Below are 20358 nucleotides of genomic sequence, written 5' to 3'. Positions count from 1 at the left end.
CAATGCAAAACTTCATCTGTGAGAACTGTGCTGCTCAGGGTGTCCAGGACTGAACTAATGCAATTCCACAGGTGACTCTGCTGGGGCTGTATGGCTCTTTTCTTGGGTGACGTTAGAAGAGCTCAGACACCTGGAGGGAAGGAACTCCTGGATGTAAACATTGCCTTTGCTTGAAAATAAAGGTTTGCCTGGAGAGTTTTTCACAGATACCACGGAAGGCACAAAGTCAGGATCAAAGTTGTCTTCTAAGAAATATGGAGAAAATGTCAGGACACATTTTGAAAAATGCAACATTTTGAAAAATGAAAAGTTACACCACCAGGTGTTGTTACACAACAAGCTGATTCACTCTTCTTTGAAATTCTTCTGTTTGGGAGCAGGATTCAGATGTCAACCCAAATTTCTCTCCTTAATATTTTATTGGAGGAAAACCAGCAAACTATTCAGGTAATGATCATCCATGCCACTGATAACGGGAGCTTGGGGGACATGGTAACAGTGTACTTGTTGAATGCTGACACGAATTTGTACTGAATTAATGTAATGATTTAAGATTCACTTAAGTCAATACACAAAGGACATAAAGATCTATGTATGACTTGGAAGCATGTTTCCCACCCAATTGTTTTCCAGGTAGCTCTTGCAAATTCTACCAACCTCCCAGGGTAAACTCATTCCTGAAACCTCCACCTAATGCTATCACTGGGGTCAAGTCCTGGAACCAAAAAGAATGTCTTTGTACTTTAACCCTTGAACTCCTTGAACAGTATGTAGGACTAGTTAGCCTTTGGTTGAATCATTTCCTGTGGTGAGTAAATTGGTCAGTGTTTCAAACAACTTCTTATGTACATGTCAATCCTGTATCTCTAAATCCTGCTGAGATATGAAATGAGCAATCAGAAGCTCTGTGTAACAACGTGGATCTTATCTACTCTCGTGGCTTCAGTGATCATTTGACTCCATGGTGCTGGAGTTTGTATGGCAGGACAGAACTTCTCTCCTGACTCATATAAGCACTTTCCTCTCCAACATCTCCACTGGGAGGTCTCAAAAAGCCCCTCAAATAAAATAAAACATCCAACAGTTATCCTCCCCACAATTTGACATTTTTCTTTCTTTCTTTTTTTTCTTGTCTTTGTTGTCTTTAAAAACTGCCCAGGAAATGATACCAGGATCCTGAGAACCATCCTGGAAATTCCTCATCACTGCACGGTGCCTGTGGAGAAGTAGCTCAGTGAATCTTCACTGAATGGTCTCTGGACCCTTCTGCACTGTCCCTCTCCATACGGATGACATCCTTAAACCCTATCCAGTTGCTGCTCTTCAATGTGTCCTTTTCATCTTCATTGCTCTTGCTGAAGTCCTCACTCACCACCTCAAGTCCTCATCGCCACCTGCCTGGACTTCTGTCACAGCTGTCCAACTGGATCCATGTGTTTAATTGGGTCCCACCTACTTCTTGAGCCTCTTCTTATTCCAGAGTTTCTTTTGCCTCTTCTCCTCTTTACCTCCCCACCTCCAATGGGCTTCTTTGACTACTTTGCAAATGCCACAGGACAGGGTGTCATCTTAGTCCACCCACTGCTACTCTGTGGTAACTCCTGCCCTCTTTTACTCTTGACCTAAGTGTTACTTGCACAGGGAACCTCTACCTGATCATGAAGACTAAGGCAGGTTTCCTAGCCCCATGATGCCAAAGCGACTTGTTCTTTGTAGTTATTATTTATTTTTGAATTGAATCCAGGGGTGCTCTGTCACTGAGCTGCATTCCCAGCCCTTCAATTTTATTTGGAGGTAATTTCCCAGGATGACCTCAAACTTCCAATCCTCTTGTCTCAATCTCCTGAGTAGCTGAGACTCAGGTGGGCACCATGGTGCCCAGCGATAGCCATGACTATTAAAATGCAATGAATACATGAATTGTCTGAAGCCTGTCTTGACAGAGCCTATTCTTGAGGAATGGAGTGTGTTTTTCTGGATGACCACTGTGCCTCCAGTACTGAGCCTAGTGCCTGGTGCACAGAAGATACCTGATGATCATGCATTGAATGGATAACTGACCAGCCCTCCCAGTCTTTGCTTCCATGCTTCCTTACGGGGTTTATTATCAGTTGTCCCCTGCTCTCCCGTGAGTCCTTGTCCTTCCTGTCCTTGGTGACAGTATAAGGATCATGGTCTGTCACCTGCTGGGTCTAACGACTGCCAACTGCAAAGGAAAAGCACCGCTAAACACTGAAGAATCTTAAAAACACCAGAGGAACCTGCATTTTTACTGCCTAATGCAGTGTGACAGATCCCTTTCCACCTGAGTGAGTTGGTCTGAAGGATATAGAGGAAGGTCCACCCAGATTGCTTTGAGAGAAGCATGGGGCCCAGCTCATGGGGTGGCAGCAGAAAGACAAGGTGGCAAGAGGCCTTGGGGTACTCAAAGCAACAGAAAGAGGAAAGTCTTTTCTTAAACACTGGAGTGAAAGTCAGTGACTGGATGCCAATCATTTTTACCTCATGGAGTCCTGGTATTTCCTATTTGAAGTAGGGTTAATAATCTTCACGTAAGGGAAAGGGGAGGGTTGTACATTTATCCAATTTCAATTTGTCAACAACAACAGCAACAAAAATCCACTATGGTAAGCTGTTGGCTTCCACAAATAGTTTTAGAGTTTTCCCCATGTGCTTGGTGCTGTTCTTGGTTCACAATGGCAAACACAACCTCTGGCTCTCAGAGCTCACAGTTAAGTTTGGGAAGAAGATAAAATAAAGATGAGCTGGGAATGTAGCTCAGTGGTCAAATGCTTGCCTGGCATGTATGAGGCCCTGGGTTCCACTTCTAGAACCACAAAGAAAAAAAGAGAAAAAAGAATGGCTATTATGTACAGTGAACTATAACACAGTACTATAAAGAATAATAAAATGGGAAACAAGGACAGACTTAGTGGGGCTCTTCAAGATCCCCTAAAGACACTGGCTTCCATCCTACCGGGGGAAGGGGCCACTGAGCTTGTGAGCTGAATGTCAAACATCCCACTTCATTTTTCTCTTAGTCTTAAAAACATGGAAGATAGCATGTCACTACCTTGAGAAATGACTTGTGAAGAGACACAAAGTGAAGAGTATTTTGACTTTTTCAAAAACTCCTAAAAAGACAACAGGACATATCAAGGCCCATGGGTGTCTGTAAGCAATTAGCCATTGGGTAGATTATGCCTCTATTGTCATGTCTTCATCATGTTTGTGTGACTAGAGGCTCTTATCACATTTTTGCTATTTTAGCACACTTCTCACATTTGAATGATACCAATAATCTGAGGAACAAAGGACTAATACTTAGCATAGCATACACCAACTGCTGGAAAATTCCAACATTTCTTTGAGAAATGAACTCATTCTTCTGAGTTTATTCTTTCCTGATGTTCTTCCTTTCTTTCCAAGCGTTTATTTTGTCTCCACTGTAAGCTCTTCTTTATTCTCCCACTCTCTAAGTACAAGCGTCTTTGAGGCCTTGATGTTCCAGAGTCTCTTCTCTCCCTTGGGGACACACTGTCTCTCATGACTAACCCTGCTTACCATCGCTGTGTAAAGGGGATGGGGTACACCATTCACATCTCTCATCTGAAGTCTTGATTCCTTATCTCCAAATAGTTAAGGGATGAAGACTTCAGGGTGTCCTACCTATACTTCGAATATGGTGACCGAAAATCTGCATTTCATTTTTTGACAAATAATCTTATCATGTGTAAGATTACACAGGAGATTCCTGTACTGGGTGGAAAATTTTACTGCCTTACAAGTTAATTCTTTTTTTGATATCCTAAGATGCAAATGGAATCTACCTGTTTTTCCCCATTATTTCCTTTCTGGGGGTCAGATCACCATTCTGTCAGGCTTCAAGGTGGAAAACCTAACTTAAAAGCCATCTGGGACTTCTTCTGGGCCTGAAATCTCCAGGTCTAATCCATCAACCAGATATCTTGCTTCTTTCTTTGACAAGTCTCTCAAATTTGTCCTTTGCTCTTTAAGCTCACTGACAAAAACTGCTCTGGATCAACCCCTCTGTTAAGTCCTACTGCTGTGGCACCCTGACTTCAGCTCATTCACTGTCTTTCTGATTAACCACTTTAAACTGCAATTTCTTATTCCTCCCTCCCCAATCCTATTGGGGTTCCTATAGTATTAAGTTGAAATCCACCACTTGGTTTCGAAGAACCAACGTATCTTTTGTGTTTTTTATACTCCAAACACAGTTACTTTAGTTTAGTTTGCTTTCCTATAACCTCTTCCCTGTACCTGGCATGATCACACTTGCTTCTTTCCCATTACCTTATTTGAAATGCCGTCTCTCCCTCCATCTCCCTCTCTCTCCCTCCATCTAAACCTACTCACTTGAAATCCTCCCTCCTTCATGAAGTCCCCTGTTATTACTCCTCTCTTTGCTGATCTATCAATGCACTAGAGTCAATGCTTGTGTTACTTGGCTTTTGTTGCTATGACCTAAATGCCTGACATAAACAACTTGAAAGACAAAAGATTTATTTTGGCTCATGGTTTCAGTCCATGCCTGGCTGGCTGTATTGCTTTGGGCCTGAGGTGAGGCAGAACATGGCGGTGGAAGGGTGTGGTGGTGGAAAGTGGCTCAGCTCATAAATCCAGGAAGGAGAGAGAAGAGAAGAGGGAGGGAGGGAGGGGAAGAGAGAGAGTCAGTGAGTGAGTGTGCACACCTGTGCAAGGAATGGGCCAGAATAAGATACAACCTTCCAGGATGTGTCCCTACCCACTATGACCTACTTCCTCCAACTGGGCCCCACAGCCCACCGTTTCCATCATCCCCAACAATGAATGGATTAATCCATGGGTAACGTTAAAGGCCATGATCCAATTACCTCCTTGAAGGTCCTACCTCCAAACACTGCTGCATTGAGGACCAAGCCTTTGGGGGATTCCAGATCCAAACCGTAACAATCCTGTAAACAACAGTTTCATGCTTGATAACACCAGTTACTGGAATAACTAAACAGATACTGGGTGCTCGCTAAGTGTCAGGCATCATGCCAAGAGCCTCACACACATGAGGTAGATGCCAGTAACAGTTCTGTTCTACAAAAGAGAACACCGAATACAATGAGGTGCCAAGGCACATGTGTAAATGGTGGAACTGAAATTTGAAAGCCAGAGCCAGGGAGTTTAACATTATACAATATTCTGCCATGTCTGTGCTTCTCCAGGGCTCTCTAATCATTCTTGCATGTGTTATATTTTATCTTCTTAAAGACTGGAGACCATGTACTATGCTTATATTGCTCCCGAGTACCTTGCTGGTTAAACGACAGTTGCCTAATAAATGCTTTAACTGAATAAAGGGTCAACTCAGGTATTGAACACCCTGAGGGTCAAGGAAATCATCTTCCTTTACACAGAATTTTTCAAACTAAACACAGAGTGACAGTACAGTGGTATGACAAACTAATCATTTTTCGCTCTAGGAGTTATTAGGAATATAATCATCCTCACTACGCTCTAGGCCTGCCTGACTGATTATCTCAGTTTTTAAATAAAAATACGATGGGTAGCCAAAAGCATTGTTAGGATGGCCCATCCTGACCGCAGGTCACATTCTGTTTAATGGAGGCCCTCTGTGTCAAGTGACCAGGTGATCTGCTTTTCACTTCTGCCTCAGATAGACACAGCTCTTGACTGGATAACTTCCCATACTTCATGCATCTTCATGCATTAAGACAATAGCAGTGGTGTTTCAAATTCTCAAAAGAAGACAGCAGCTACTTCTGCTCTCAAGTCCCCTCTCTGTGCTAAGTGTACATAGGTCAGCCAGGAGTCAGGGAGTGAAAGCTCTCAGTGACAATGCAAAGAGGTCAAACTATGGGCTGAGTTGGGATTGAGTGGTCACTTGCAGAAGGGCCAGCATGATCATTTAGGAAAGGAGTTTCAGAGTCAGGAAGAACTGGGCTAGCATGCTGGATTTGCTGAGTGACCTTTTACAATCTTCCTGAGTCTCAGTCTCCTTGTCTGTAAGTCAGAGATGACATCAACCTCTTAAGATTGTGGTGAGAATGACTATAGATGTAAGAGGCTTGGCACAGTGTCTGGGACCTGTTAATAGCTAAGTAAATGCCAGCTCTTGCTACATTTGAATAATCACGCAAAGGCACCTGTGGGAAGCTGACCATGATTAGCAGAATAAGGCTTGGTTGAGCCATGGGACACAAAAGTCTGACTCCCAGGAACTGGCAGTCATGGGAGACTGTTTCAGACAGCCTGGGGTAGGTGACTGTGCAGAGAGGCTCACCGCCTGAGGAAATGCTAATTCTACTGGGATGACCAGCTAAAGCAAGTGGCTTCCCTAACCCCACCCCATCCTGTTCCCCACAGAAGAAGTACTTCCTGGTCCCCCTTTACCTGTATGACTATAAATAAAGGGAAGGTGGGCTTCTCCATGTTGTCACAGGTCAGATCTTGGTATGTCTCAATCTGTCACACCCTCTTCCATTTAAAAAAATAATTGGCTCCTGTGTATTCTATTAAATAAGTTTCTTAGTGATTAATCTACAGCTGGCACCTTCCTCCAACAGAAACCCTTTCCCTCAACCACGCTGGACATGACAGAACCCCCAATATGCACTGAGGTGCACTGGCAAATGCCACTGGCAAAGCCAAAGTTCTCTTCACTCTAGAGGTAGAAAGAGCATGAAAGAAATCCAACTCACTCATCAATCAACCATTGAGAATTTATAGTGTCCATTAAGTTCCCAGCACAGCATGAACAACTCTTGGGAAAGCCAAGTACAGGGCTCTTCCTGCCCTAGGAATCCCCAGGCACAGAACTCATGACAAACTTGGTAGAAAGCTAAACCATACGTGGCACTAGCTTTAGGAAGAAAGAAGCTCATAAAAGAGAGGAGAAAAGAAAGGGAGAGGGCTCCAGGGAGAGATGGATATAGAGAAATGACCCAGCAGGACCCATGGCTTTGCCTGAGACAGGGAGGTTCAGCACAGGAGCCAGGACAGGCCTGGTAGGACCCAGCTCACAGTACCAGCTTAGCGGAGAACTGGACTGTGGTCTTTTGCTTTCTGGTGACCAAGCCAATTCCACAACTCTGTCTCAGAGAATATCCCCTCTGGCAAAAAAACACTGGCCACAGCGGAGAAGGTAAAGCCAATGCAGAATGACAGAAGCCAGAACGTCCCTGCAGAGAATACAAGTTGTCCCCAACAGCATTTTCAAGGAGGAAAGGCATTAGCTTCAACAATAGACACTGTTTTTCTGAGCCAAAGAGCCACCCAGAGCCCTGTTTAATTAGGAAGCCACAAACTCTGCAAATTATTATATTCAATATTAAATAATGTGCAGTCCTCTGACTTTCAAGTTACCCTGGGGGATAAGAGAAATCACGAACTATGCCAGTAACAGGAAGCTGATTACATGGTGTGGGGTGGGGGAGGAGGGCAAGGCAGGACTAGGCCAGGAAATCCTGTGAAAAAAACAAAATCAAAGCTGACCTGATCTGGAACTCTGTGGTTACTCAAACACAACAGTGATTTCAAACCCAGGGAAACTTGGCAAAGCGCAACTCAGAATTTTCACACTAGGCCGAGGGAATGACTTTCAAATTTCCCAAATGCTTCTGAAGTAATACAACTGTGTGTTTCCAGTTATCCCGGGTGACACATTCTGTTGAAATTTCTACTTTAAGTCCGTAAGAGTTTCACACCATGTTTTAAAAATAAAAATAAACGAAAAGCCAATGGTACCATAGATGGAGAGTGTATTCCATCTGAAATTTCACATAATAGTGGGCAGGGAGTTTGGGAAGGAAGGAGATAGGTAGTAAGGAGGAGTGCTGTTCCATGGGGATGTGGCTGGAGAAAGGGCAAGTTCCAAGAGCTAAGAAAGTGCCAAGGAAGGCAAGACCCAAGGGCCAGAAGTCGGGCCTGACCATACTGTAAAGACAAAGGTTGAATAACGAGGCACAGAGCCAAAGTCAGTTTGGGAGGAGTCCATGGAAGGAATACTCAGGGAAGGGGAGGCCAGCAAGTTGAACCCAGAGTTGAGGACTGAATAGAGAAGGTGAGAAAGGCCCAGACAACTCGAGGACAGAGGGGAGTCAACTCAGTCAGTGGGGAGATGGGGACGAGGCTGGAGTTAGGCTGGTCATGCTGGGCTCTTGCAGGGAGGCAAGGACAGCAGGAAGGTGATCTGTGGAAGGGTGTACACTCTGATGGCAAGCAGGCTGTGACGTTCCTTCTAAATATCTAGGGGGAGCCAGAAGGGGACAAGAGGATGCTCTGGACCACCTGTGTTTCCCCATCATGCTCCTCACTATTATGACCAGGATAATTCTCACTGGTCCCACAAGAGTAAAGAGTGAAATGAATGGACATCTGAAAGCAAGGATATTTGGTCCCTTTACTCTTACAAAGGAACTGTGAGAACCTCCAAGGAAACCTTCCTTGAAGTGTCAACTGCTGGGGGGCTGATCAGGAGGTTGCCCTGGGTGGTCTTGGGGAAAGAGGAACCCTGCTTGCTATTCTAGAACTCCAAGACTCTGAAAGATTCCAGTTATCCTTCCAGCTTTCCAAGAACCAAAAAGGAAACAATGCCAGAACATAGTACTGATTCGTGGCCCTAACAGGATGGGAACTACTTCTGTGATTTTCAACCGAGAATAAAGGGCAAGAAAGTCGCATGTAGATTGCTGTAACCTTCTCTATGCTCCTGTTCTGGGAGGTAAAAAGAACTCACTTAAGTAACAAATGGAGTTCAACATAGAATTGAGTCTAAGAATCCAACCAACCCAGAAGGAGCAGTTGACCTGAGTTGGTCGTATTTCAGGCCATGCTGTGTGGACGTGCAGTATGGACAGCACTGGATTTGGGGACACTGTTGGGAACATGCTGGTCATGCTGGGGGTTGGTTGGGAGTTTGGGTTTTATTTTTCAAACTGTCCCCCCACCCGTGCAATCTGGCACCATGTCTATGCCTTTGGGACCCCCAGTGGGGAGACTGGCATGATGTGCCGAGCACCTTCCTTTGGTTAAAAAAAACAGAGGCTTAGGCGTGGGCAGTTTTCATGTGCACTGCCTGTCCCTGATTATCCAGATGATGCAAATGCCGGGTTCCTTCTGCCAGCAAAGCAAGACAAGGAAGCCAAATGACATTTTTGATGTTTGATGGCAGTCTGCAGTTCCTATTTACACACTTTAAAATCACAGAGGGTGACCATCTGCTTCCTTCTTGACGATTACCAAGAAACGTGGGATGCACAGACCCAGGGCTTGCTCCTGACCATTCATCAACAACCACCGAACAGCTCTGCCCCAAACAGCACAAAGCAGAAAGAGATGCTCACACAGAACACAAAGCTGGACTGCCCTGCGGCTGCAGATAAAGAGGTGTTAGGGAAGGGAGGGTGCTGTAGGTGACCTGGTCGGTATCAGGTTCCTCTATTCCCTGGGGCAGACCCTAAAAGCTGCCCCAGGGTGAAAGTGGAGGAAATCAGTCTCCTTCCTTCCCTCAAACATTTATAATCATAAAAGAGAGACTGGAGTAGGAAAGGGTGATTTGAAGTCCCTTTTCTTTGCACTGTTATCTGGCTTTCAACACATCCTTCCTAGGAGGGAAATATGAATGCTCTCTACCGTTCATCTCCATTTTCCTGCCAGTCTGACCTGCACCCCTGACTATCAATCTGGGCCTGAAGCTCCGCAGTGGCTCGGCAGATAAACAAAGCAGTCCCTCCCAGAAATGCCGGTAGAAGCCTGCAGCTTGAAGCGGTGGAATACAAATGAAGGCGATTTCTGCCTGGTGATGGAAGTGTACGGAACTCTGGCTCTAGGAGGCTTGATTACCAGCAGTGCGGTTCAGGCATGCAGCTCAGCTCGGCAGGAGTGCCCCAGGCTGTGGGGGCAGTGGGAGAGCGGGGGCTGCTGGGGCCGGCCTCTCCCCAGATGGCCCTGGGATGATAAACTCCCAACTGGGCACAGGGCGTGGCGTGGTCATTTCATGGCGGCTTTTCATGGCTGGGAACAAGCAAGTTTCCTGCTCTGTTCTTAAAACAATGGCTTGCATTGGAAAGGGTTTGCTTTTCATCAAAGGATGGTTTGCTTCTCCAGCATGGAAAGAATTAGATTACGCTCAATAATTAAGAGGGTTTTTTCCCCCCTCCCCTCCCCTGACTTTTGCAGTTCAGGTCACAGCCCACTGTGCAGGAATGGCAATGCCGTTGTTGACAGAGAACAAGAAATTCATGTGCTGAGGAGGGCAGAGGGAGGGCATCTCACGGCGAGATCAGCCTTGATCTGCCACCGGATTACAGGGGCCTCAGAGGTGGCTGATTAATAATTCTGCAGGAGCCCTTGAGCTGGAAAGCTGGCGCTCTGAGTCTAATAATCCCCAGCCGTTGTAATACAAAGGAAGGACAGGAATTGAATTCTCAGTTCTGAATTGTAAAATCCAGAATTTGAAAGGCACAGGATCCACTTCTTCCTGACTGTTTGTCAACCTAGCTGCCTGCTTGTTTGTGTTAAATGGCTACTGTGCTTTTTGAATCCAAAATCTGATTATATTTAATTAGTACCGGCATCTGGGATTTCTAATACACAAAGAGTTATTAAAGTAACAAATCTTTCTAAAATATGTTCTCCATGAACGAATGTGTTAATTTATGTGGTAACAATTTTTTAACATGAAATAATTAACATGAAAACTGTAACAATTATGAATTCTTCGTAGTCTAATTTCTACGTGAATTTTCCTCCAGACAATAATCTATTCAATTTAAACCCTCAATACAGGGAACATTTGAACAGACACATTTTTCTTCTCCTGTTTAATACACAAACCGGCAGTCTTATACAAAGTTCCAAATGCCCCTGTTTCTTCAGATATTCTAAAGATCAAAGACTACATTGTCTTGACATTGCTTTCCCCAGCAACGATTCTGTCGCTAATTTGGAACTCCCAAACAAACAACCAACCAAAACCACAGGACAACTCCATGTTCTGTTTTTCACAATGACAGAGGCTTGTAGGGCAGTTCCTCTGCATGGGAGGGGCCGTGGTGGGAAGGTCAGGAAATCCAATGCAGTACCTGTTTGTGGGTACATGCCTCAGTGTGTGTGTGTGTGTGTGTGTGTGTGTGTTCAGGGTTGCCCGTGACACAGTATGGCTATTAGCATGCATAAGATCAAGAATGATGATAATATTATTCTTACTACTACCACCACCTACAACTAGTTACTACTCCTTACGACTAACTCAGCATTTGCATTGTGCTGTGGGCTTTTATGTCTATTCCCAGGAAAGTCATTCAACAATTCTATGATGCAGATAATAATGATCAGGCCTTTTTTTCAGAGGAGAAAATCAAGGCTCAGAGAGGTTAAATAATTTGTCCAAGGTGTTATATAGCAAATTACCAGCAATAATAACATTCATACCAAGATACTTTGATTTCATGGGCCACACCCCTATCCAATTCATCCCTGCCATCTTGGGTTTGGGAATAGGGTGGGTGTGGGAAGAAGGAAAGAGGGTTGGCTACCCAAAAAGTCACCAAGCAAAGCACTGCTGGGAGGAGCAGGGGGGAGTGAATACCCACAACTTCTGCTCTAATCCTTAGAACCAACTTGAAGGTAACTGATGTCAACCCTGTTTTACAGATGAGAAGGATGAGGCTCAGAGAGGCTAGACTTCACACTCAAATGCAGAGTCAGCATTTGAGCACAGACTCATGTAGCTCCAAAGCTTCTGTGCTTACCCCAAAGACAATTTTGCAGTGTGCAAGGTACAGTGAGTGACCTAACAAACACGCCCTTATGAAGGTTCTTGCATTTGATTTCTGGGGAGTGCTGTGCACATTGCACAGAGAGCATGAGAGCACGTCTAAGAAGAGTGCAGGAAAGGGAGAGTGACTGTGGCTGCTTCCACTGCTGTACACAAATATTCACTGAACACCTGCTATGTGCTCTGTGCCCACAAGGGTGCTTTGCTGGACTTCAGGCCACATCATCCCTATAAAGAAGCAGTAAGACTGGCTCCACGGATAATTGGGATGATTGCCACCACAGTAATCATGCATGTATGTGTGTGTGTGTGTGTGTGTGTGTTGATATGAGGAAATGCTGAGAATGCCTGCCTGATACTCAGAGCTGACAAGATTAAAATCAACACAAGCAGCACAGAGTAGGAATAGGGCTCAATAGAGAAGGGAAACTGGGGGAAAAAGAAGGTCTGCCCAAAAAGTGATTCACAGCTGTGTTCAGGGTGTGGGGTCCTTCAGGACATATAAAACAACATCAGAGAGGTGACTGTCCAGATAAAGAAGCCCAAGCGATAAAATTACACACACACACACACACACACTTTTTTCTCTTAAAAGAGTGGTTCTTCTCTATTAATTACTAATAGTCTTTCTTTAAAAAACTTTTTTAGGTAATTAAGACTTTTTTTTTTAGCACTGGGGATTGAACTCGAGACACTTGACCGCTGAGCCACATCCCCAGCCCTATTGTGTATTTTATTTAGAGACAGGGTCTCACTGAATTGCTTAGCACCTTGCTTTTGCTGAGGCTGGCTTTGAATTTGATATCCTCCTGGCCTCAGCCTCCTGAACCACTGGGATTATAAGCATGCATTGCAGCACCCAGTGAGACCCCCCCTTTTTTAAATACTTTTTTTAGCTGTCGATGGATTTTTATTTTATTTATTTATTTAAATGTGGTGCTGAGACTTGAACCCAGTGCCACACACCTGCCAGGCAAGTGCTCTACCACGGAGCCACAATCCCAGCCCTAATTAAGACCTTTTTAAAGGAAAACATGTCAAGCACAAAAATTAAGGTTATCAGAATGATTTTTATATTTCATAACACAGAACTTTTATAGAACTTTAATCGTCACACTAATTATTTGAGGTAATTATTATTGTTATCTCCATTTAACAAATGAGAAAAAATACGATCCTAAAACTTAAGTGGTTTGCCCAGGGTCACCAGACTTGAAAGCGACAGAGCTGGTGCAAACCCAGAGCTCCTAACTTCCAACCCCTGGTTCCTCAGCGTCTGGGAGGGAAGCACCACACTGCTAAGTGGCACAGGAACTGTGTGTCTTCTGTGTCTGTCAGGCGGTAACCACACCCACTCACCTTGGCCTGTTGGAGACTAGCACTTCCACCCCCAGGAGCAGACCCCAAGACAGGAAGGCGAGTGTCCCCTCTCTGTTGAGCGTGGCCCTAGAGGGAGAGGGCCCCCATGGTCACCCGCAGCAGGATGGGTGAGCTGCGTGCACTGTGTCTGTGTCGGGAAGGGGAAGGGGATGCGGTGGCATGCGGCAACACGGCTGAATCTCACAACATACGGGTGGGAAAGAAGCCCAAGGAGAGAGGAACACTACTCGATTCCTGCAGATGGAGTTCGTTATAGCAAAACGAAATCTACAGCGATCGAGGGAAAACAGGCTCCCTCTGGGGGCGGCTACTGGCTGCCCGTGGGACTGAGGGCCTGCTGGGGCGCACGGATATATGTGAAAATGCACCCAGCTGCGAACTTCGGGTTTGTTCCTTGTACCATGTGAATGTCGAGGCTCAGTAAAAACGTGGAAGTGCCCACAAAGGCCAGGGGTTCCTACATAGGAACCGGGTCTATCCGAACTTGTTAGGTTTAAAGCGAGGCTCATCAGCACTGAGATGCAGGAAAGCCCTGGGGGAATGAGCAAGTCTCGCCACTGCTTCTCAGCTGCCGTGGGAAGGAACTGATGGTGGCCTGGAGTCCAGGGGAGCAGCATGCTGGTGGCCACAGGGGATGGGTGGAATGTGAGCGCAACAGCAGGAATGGCAGCCCCCAGTGCCCGTGGCCCAGTTGGGGGCTTTGCAAGGGTTCTGGGAGTGCTGGCAGGGATGCAGCTGTGAACATGCCCAGGGGAGGTGAGGGTGGCACAGACGGGAGATCCTGGAGGTGGAGGACCCAGCTGTGGCAGTGGGATCAGGTGAGGACACCCTGCTGACCCCTCTGGACTTGTATGTACCACCATGGTCACCTCGAGCTCAACCAGACTCATCCTCTGAAAGTAAGATCTTCTTCCACTTGCTCATTTCTGTTGTTAGTCATTCCATCCTCACCACTACCTTCATTTGACCACCTGGGAATTATCTGACTCCTCTTTTCTAAGTAGTATTTGACAAGTAACATTATTTACCACTCTCTCTGTGCTGGGCACTGGGCTAAACACTTCACATGCATTCTTTTACTTAATCTTGGCAAAAATGCACAAAGCAGGTAAGATGTATTTCCATTTTACACATATGCAAACCGACTGTGGAGTGGAGAAGTTAAATAACTTGCCCAAAGCCTCAGGTCAGTAGATGATAGAGCTGGGTTTAAAAATCTGTTCTGCCTGGCTTTATGGCTTTGATGTGCTCCTCCATGCACTGGCTGACTGCCCCTGTGTGGTCTTAGGCTTCTTTATTTTATTTTTTTGAGATAGGGTATTGCTCTGTTTCCCTGGCTGGGCTCAAGTGATCCTCCTGCCTCAGCCTCCCTCACAGTTGGAACTATGGGCCGGTACCACTGTGCCTGGCTTAGGTCTCTTTCTATCAGTAGCTACTAGCACATTCTTTTTACAGACAACACTCAAATGACAAAAGACTCTGAATAGAAAGAATTTAGCAAAGAGTTTATGGGGGCTAAAGAAGAAGTATCTGCTCTAATTGGGTGGGATATCCAGGTAACTGAGAACAAGCAATCTCAAATAATTTCTAGTTGTTTCTATAATGCTGTTAATGAGCTCCTCCCTGACATGGACCTTCTGCTCACAGTCAGGGGCAGGAAGGGGTGACAGGAGGAAAGGAGCACATGAAAGACTGCATAACAGCTTCAAATTCTAACCACAATGTACCCTGTGCTGTTATACTTTCGCCTGGGGGTGGGGGTGGGGGTGACAGACATTTCAGTGCACCCTGAGATGGAAAACTCACAACTGTTTTGCAAACAATTGTCATTCGCAGTCCTAAAATATCTGAGTTTGGCACATGTTTCTGAACACTGCCTGCACTCCCATAAGATGCGGCAGGGCCGTGGCCTGCGGGTAACATAAAACCCGACTTGCAAATATTATTAGGCACACGGACCAGCTGTCCGGAGGAGCTGATTAATCCCTGGTAAAAGCTTCAGCACGCAGCACGAATGCCATCTGCAGAGCACACCAGCAGATATACACCAGACCCTTTCTGGCTCCTGAAGAGGTCGGGTAAAGCAGACCCTCAGGAGGAAATTTATAAATAGCTGGTTGTCCCAGTGCTGGAAAACGAGTCTCTCCAATCCCCAGACACATGCACATTAGAAGGTGCCCCTTAAAACTTTCCTATAAAATAAGGGGAAAAGGGAACTTAAAACTAATCCTTTCCATTTCTACTTTCTGCTTTTTTTAATCACTGTCGTAAGCGTAGCTTAAGAGGATGGATGCAGTAAGGCGGGCCCTACCTGGCGCTGCCATGTTGCTAGCTGTGTGACTTTGCGCAAATGACTGAACCCCTCCAAATCTATTTTTCTTGCTTTCTTCCGGGTTCCGCACCCTTCCCCTTGCAGTCTGGGCTGGAGGTGTTCCACACATGCCCCTGCTCTTCCTTTCCCTCAACTGCAGGAGAGCACTTCTGTTCTCTGGAAATCCTGGAACTTCATGGGCTGTACTTTTCGCCCCCAGTTCAGTTCTCCAGTTCTTTGAATTCTTTTTACTTTTCTCTTTCCAGTGTTTTGCATGGATTTGAAGATGTTTGGGACAGGAAAGAAAGAAAAAAAGATGTTCTAAGAGGGAAGGATGGAACCTTCTATTTGGAAGTCATGTAAAGGAAATGCGAAACAAAGGGGTTGAGGCTGGGCTTTGGGAGGGAGTTCATAGGGTCCTGAGGGCCAGACGGTGGAGGTGAGGAAGGGCAGGAAGGCAATGGGGCAGAGACGTGGGGAGGAAGGCTGTGGGGCCACGGCTGAGGGCAAGAGCCCTGCACCCGCTCCAGAGCAGCAGCTTGGTGGAGAGGAAGCCATGAGAGGTGCCAATCCAGGGCCACAGCTTAAGGATCTTTATCCAGGCCCTGTCCATAGTCCTCTGCCAGCATCTGTGCTTTCTTGTTCCTGAACCTTCTCATTTTTTGATGGTTCCAGGGTGTTAATCACAAACTGTGGAGTCTAAAGCCTGATTAAAGGGAAGAAACAGATCTGGCCCTGGAACTCCATTCACTCACAGGAGCTTACCGGACTCCATCCTACTGCTTTCCTAAACCAAATGTTCAGGTCCCACAACCTGGGCCCACTGTCCTTCCAGCTGAGGGCTCATTCAGGATCAGCTCTCAGACGATGGTCACTCAGACCCTCTCTCAGCTCACCTTGCCTCAAAATCACACCAGCATTCCTCTCTGCTCTGCCAGTGCCAGTCAAGGCTGCGGGTACCTTTCATTAGAGATATGGTGCGCCATCTGTGTGTGTGCTCGCTGTGTGGGCATTTGGCTCCAGGACAAGAACTGCTGCGTGCAGGGGAAATTCAAATAGCAGAGCTATCTGACCGACATATAACTTAGCGTTTGGACTGTGTCTGTACCAGCCAGGGTCTTAGTTTGACATTTCCCCTTGTCACTTGAGACTGCTGAAAATATTTCCATCCTCAGAGTCAAATAAAGAGAGGAAGGAACTGGTGTGAAGAATCAAAAGGAAGCCGGGTACTGGTGAGCATGCCTATAATCCCAGCAGCTCCGGAGGCTGAGGCAGGAGGATCATGAGTTCAAAGCTAGCTTCAGCAATGTAGCAAGGTCCTAAGCAACTCAGGGAGACCGGGTCTCTAAGTAAAATACAAAAAAGGGCTGGGGATGTGACTCAGTGGTTGAGTGCCCCTGGGTTCAATCCCCAGTACCAAAAAAAAATATTAAAATTAAAAAAAAAAAAAAAAAGGAAGAGGAGAAGGAGAAGGAAAGGAAGAACTCCAGGGATGGGGACTATGAAATTCAGTAGAAAGCATCACCCTGGTATAACATATTCCGGTCACTGCCCAGTCTTGCTCAGAATGATCAGGCTTTGCCTAACGATGACAGTGTAAGCTGCCCCTTCCCCCATTACAAGCATTATCATCTACACAGGAGCCTTCATCCAATTGCAAATTGTCTACTTAATTCCACACATTTTCCTGGTGGTGCTTAGGTGAAGATTGAGATGACAGAAAATATCCCTGGGAACTTCTTCCTGGCATCTGGTACTCTAATAGCAACTGAAATGCTGCCCCACTGGTGTGGCTGCTGGTTTGGGATGTATTTTCCTTACAGGTTAATTTCTATGAATTTTTGCAGAGGATTGGGGGAGGCAAATGATGAAAGAGGTGGGGCTTTTGGACGGACTAAGCTGTTACCTTCCACAGTCCCTCCAGACCTTCTTTCCACTATTCCCCTCCCTGCTCTGGACCCATAAGGATTCATGAATAGTCTCCTTTGACCTCTGGCTTCTGGCTGGGCCTGGCAGGAGCCCTGAAAGCAGGTATTAATCTCTTGATGTGTCCCTGCTGCCTCTCTACTAGGAGGCTCTCCCTCTGACCTCTGCTGCCCACTCCCTGCCTCTTACCTCTCAGACCCTGGCTCTGCTGCTGAAGCTCTGAGGCACCTCACCTGGCTCTTGGTTTTCCTCCATCCTGCCTTTTCCTTTGTAAAAAGACACCTTTATTATTATTGAGTGTGCTTCCTGTTTTCTGCTGGGATTTCGACGGCTGAGGAATGAGCTATAAATTGACTGACCCCTTGGCTTTCCATAGCCCTCTTTCTCTGAAAGCAGAGTATCCCAGACTTGGATGCTGTGAGGAGGGTGGCATGAACCAAGAGGACCAAAGGAGTGGACATTTGCTAACTGAAAAGCAATATCTCATCAATTTCCTGAACCTACTACAGTCTCCCACTAGCAGAGCTATCAAATTCCTGCCAGATCAAAGAGGTCAAAAATCCAGCTTCAGGATGACATTTCAAATATTTTCTGGAGGAAAAGATGGCAAGGAGGAAGGGTTGTGCAGGAAGTGAGTGTTTGCAAAGGTGTGATCAGGAGCCGCTGTTCTCTGAGTGCCCACCTTGTCTCGCTGTGTACTCATTGTCTTCAATCAACCGGGCCAATCCAAAGTCAGCAATCTTGCAAATGAGTCCATTCCCTACTAGAATGTTTGCTGACCGCAGATCTCTGTGAATATAATTCATGCGCTCAATGTAAGCCATTCCTGCAGCAACCTGTGGGAACCCAGAGAAGAGGCACACATGTCACACCACGATGCCATGTCCATGTTACCACATCCACCACAAGAAATCAAGTCCCGTGGGCCTACCTGTGCTGCCATGTCCACAAGATTTGGTAATTTCAGAGCTCTTCCTTCACCATCTTTTAAGAAATCAAGTAAACTTCCTGTGAACAAACATAAAATCATTTCAGTTTACTTTAAAAGACAGAAGTTTATTATAAGTAAGTGGCAGTTGATTGGAATGATGCCCTCAATAGAAAAAACTTTATATTAAAAACTAGGGTAAAAAAAATTCTATGCATTGAGAAGCAGGTTTTACCTTTCGAAAACAAATAGCAATGATTTCATTTCTAAGGATAGCAAAAATTTGCTAAAACCAGAAGACAGGGAACTCAATCTCCCTTTATGTCACAAAAAGGCACACATGCATGCTCATTCCCCAATCAGCCTTGCACAGAGGAGTGATGTGGGGAAAATGCAGTCCTGTTGAGCAGTTCAAAACCACAGTCCTGGGACCAGCAGCAACAGCATTTACCAGGAAACTTGTAGAAATGCAGATTCTCAGGCCCTGTCCCAGATCTAGCACATCAGAAATTCTGAAGGTTGAGTCTAGAAACCTATGCCTTAAGAAGCCTTCCAGGTGATTCTAGTATAGGGTAAAGGATGAGAATCACTGGCCTATCTTATGTATAGATTGTAAATCAGGAAAAGAATATGTGAGGAACATGGTGGAGCAGGTAGCTCCTCCTTGTTAGATCACAGCGGGCTAAGCCTTAAATCAGACATCTGAAACAAAATAGCTGGAGCTTCAGCCTGGGGAGGCTCAGAACTAACACTAAGGCAGAAATAATCATTTGCAGAAGCTGGAGGCTCATGATGGCTGTCAGTGATTTTTTTAATGCTTTAATCACAAAGTTATTTACAAAATAACCCTGGATACAAAGGACAAACAATCTGCCAGGAAAAAATTCCAATTATATTTTAAAAGAAACTATATGGAAAAGAAAAATTACACTGGTGTCCTCTGTTGTACAATGCATAGCCTTTTAAGGCTGTTTCTTGTTTGATTCATCTGTTTTTCCAAAACAAAGTGATCTCTGGCCTTATCCCCAACAATGTTGGTTTGATTATAAAGACACACACACACACACACACACACACACACACACACACACGCACACATGATGGTGGGGGGGTGTATGGAGAAAAAGGGAGAATAAAATGTATGCTGTTTCTTCATCTGCTATTTGAGAGGAGAACTGGAAAAAAAAAAAAAAGATGTTGAAATGATGGAGACTACACTTAGCCCAGAGACCTGTGTCTGATATTAATTGTTTAGACCTACAAAAAGGAAATTTAACTGAAGCTACTTGAAATCACTGCAAATCACTGCAAATTATCATAGGCCTCTATATTGCTCCTGATATTAAAGCGAATGCTGTCAATATAGAGAAGAACTTCGATCACTGACATGTGCAACACAAAAGGCTCTGCATTTCACCAAGACTTGGGGGCAAACTCAAGGTTAGTCTGTTTTAAAAACATTTCCCTTAATAAGGACACTACTGGTGTTTCTTGGCCAGAACACCTGATCGTGCAAAAACCAGGGGAAAAAGCAAAAAGGCAGATCCAGTTTCCTCTTTAAAACATCCCCTGTAAGTAACTGTGAGCTGGAGACAGCGCGTTGCTGACCTTTATTCATATATTCCGTGACAATGTAGATGGGCTCCTCAGATACCACTGCGTACAGCTGGACCAACTTGTCATGCTTCAACTTCTTCATGATCTGTGCTTCCTCGAGGAATGATTCTGGGGACATTGTGCCTGGTTTAAGGGTCTTTATGGCTACTTTTGTGTTTCCATTCCAGGTACCTATGAACATCCCACAATATTAAGTCAAACCCCAAATCTTCTTCTGCTGGGAAAAAAAGAGTCTGACTAATAGCTACTTGTATAAAGTTAGATTTTAAGTTTTAAAAAACCTAATATTGTTTTTGTGATAAAGACAGTCAATTGCAAGGACTCAGTCAAATATTTTAACAACAACAACAACAAAAAAAAAAAAATCAGTTTTTTTTTTGTGGCTATGGATATACTAAATTA

At 45.2% G+C, this 20358-nt stretch overlaps 1 protein-coding gene across 4 annotated transcripts in view; it reads right to left on the bottom strand.

The window, feature by feature from the left end:
- Fyn (FYN proto-oncogene, Src family tyrosine kinase) overlaps positions 1 to 20358 on the bottom strand; it is a 205639-nt gene that overhangs the window by 15171 nt on the left and 170110 nt on the right. For all 4 annotated transcript variants that reach the window (XM_047557945.1, XM_047557946.1, XM_047557943.1 and 1 more), the window contains 3 exons: positions 19948 to 20127; positions 18343 to 18419; positions 18094 to 18247 (listed from right to left, as the gene is read on the bottom strand). In XM_047557945.1, coding sequence (XP_047413901.1) covers positions 18094 to 18247; positions 18343 to 18419; positions 19948 to 20127 — 411 coding nt within the window. The remainder of the gene's footprint in view (positions 1 to 18093; positions 18248 to 18342; positions 18420 to 19947; positions 20128 to 20358) is intronic.

The sequence above is a fragment of the Sciurus carolinensis genome, chromosome 7, assembly GCF_902686445.1.
Source record: "Sciurus carolinensis chromosome 7, mSciCar1.2, whole genome shotgun sequence".
Lineage (NCBI taxonomy): Eukaryota > Metazoa > Chordata > Mammalia > Rodentia > Sciuridae > Sciurus > Sciurus carolinensis.
This window is presented reverse-complemented; position numbering and strand designations above follow the sequence as displayed.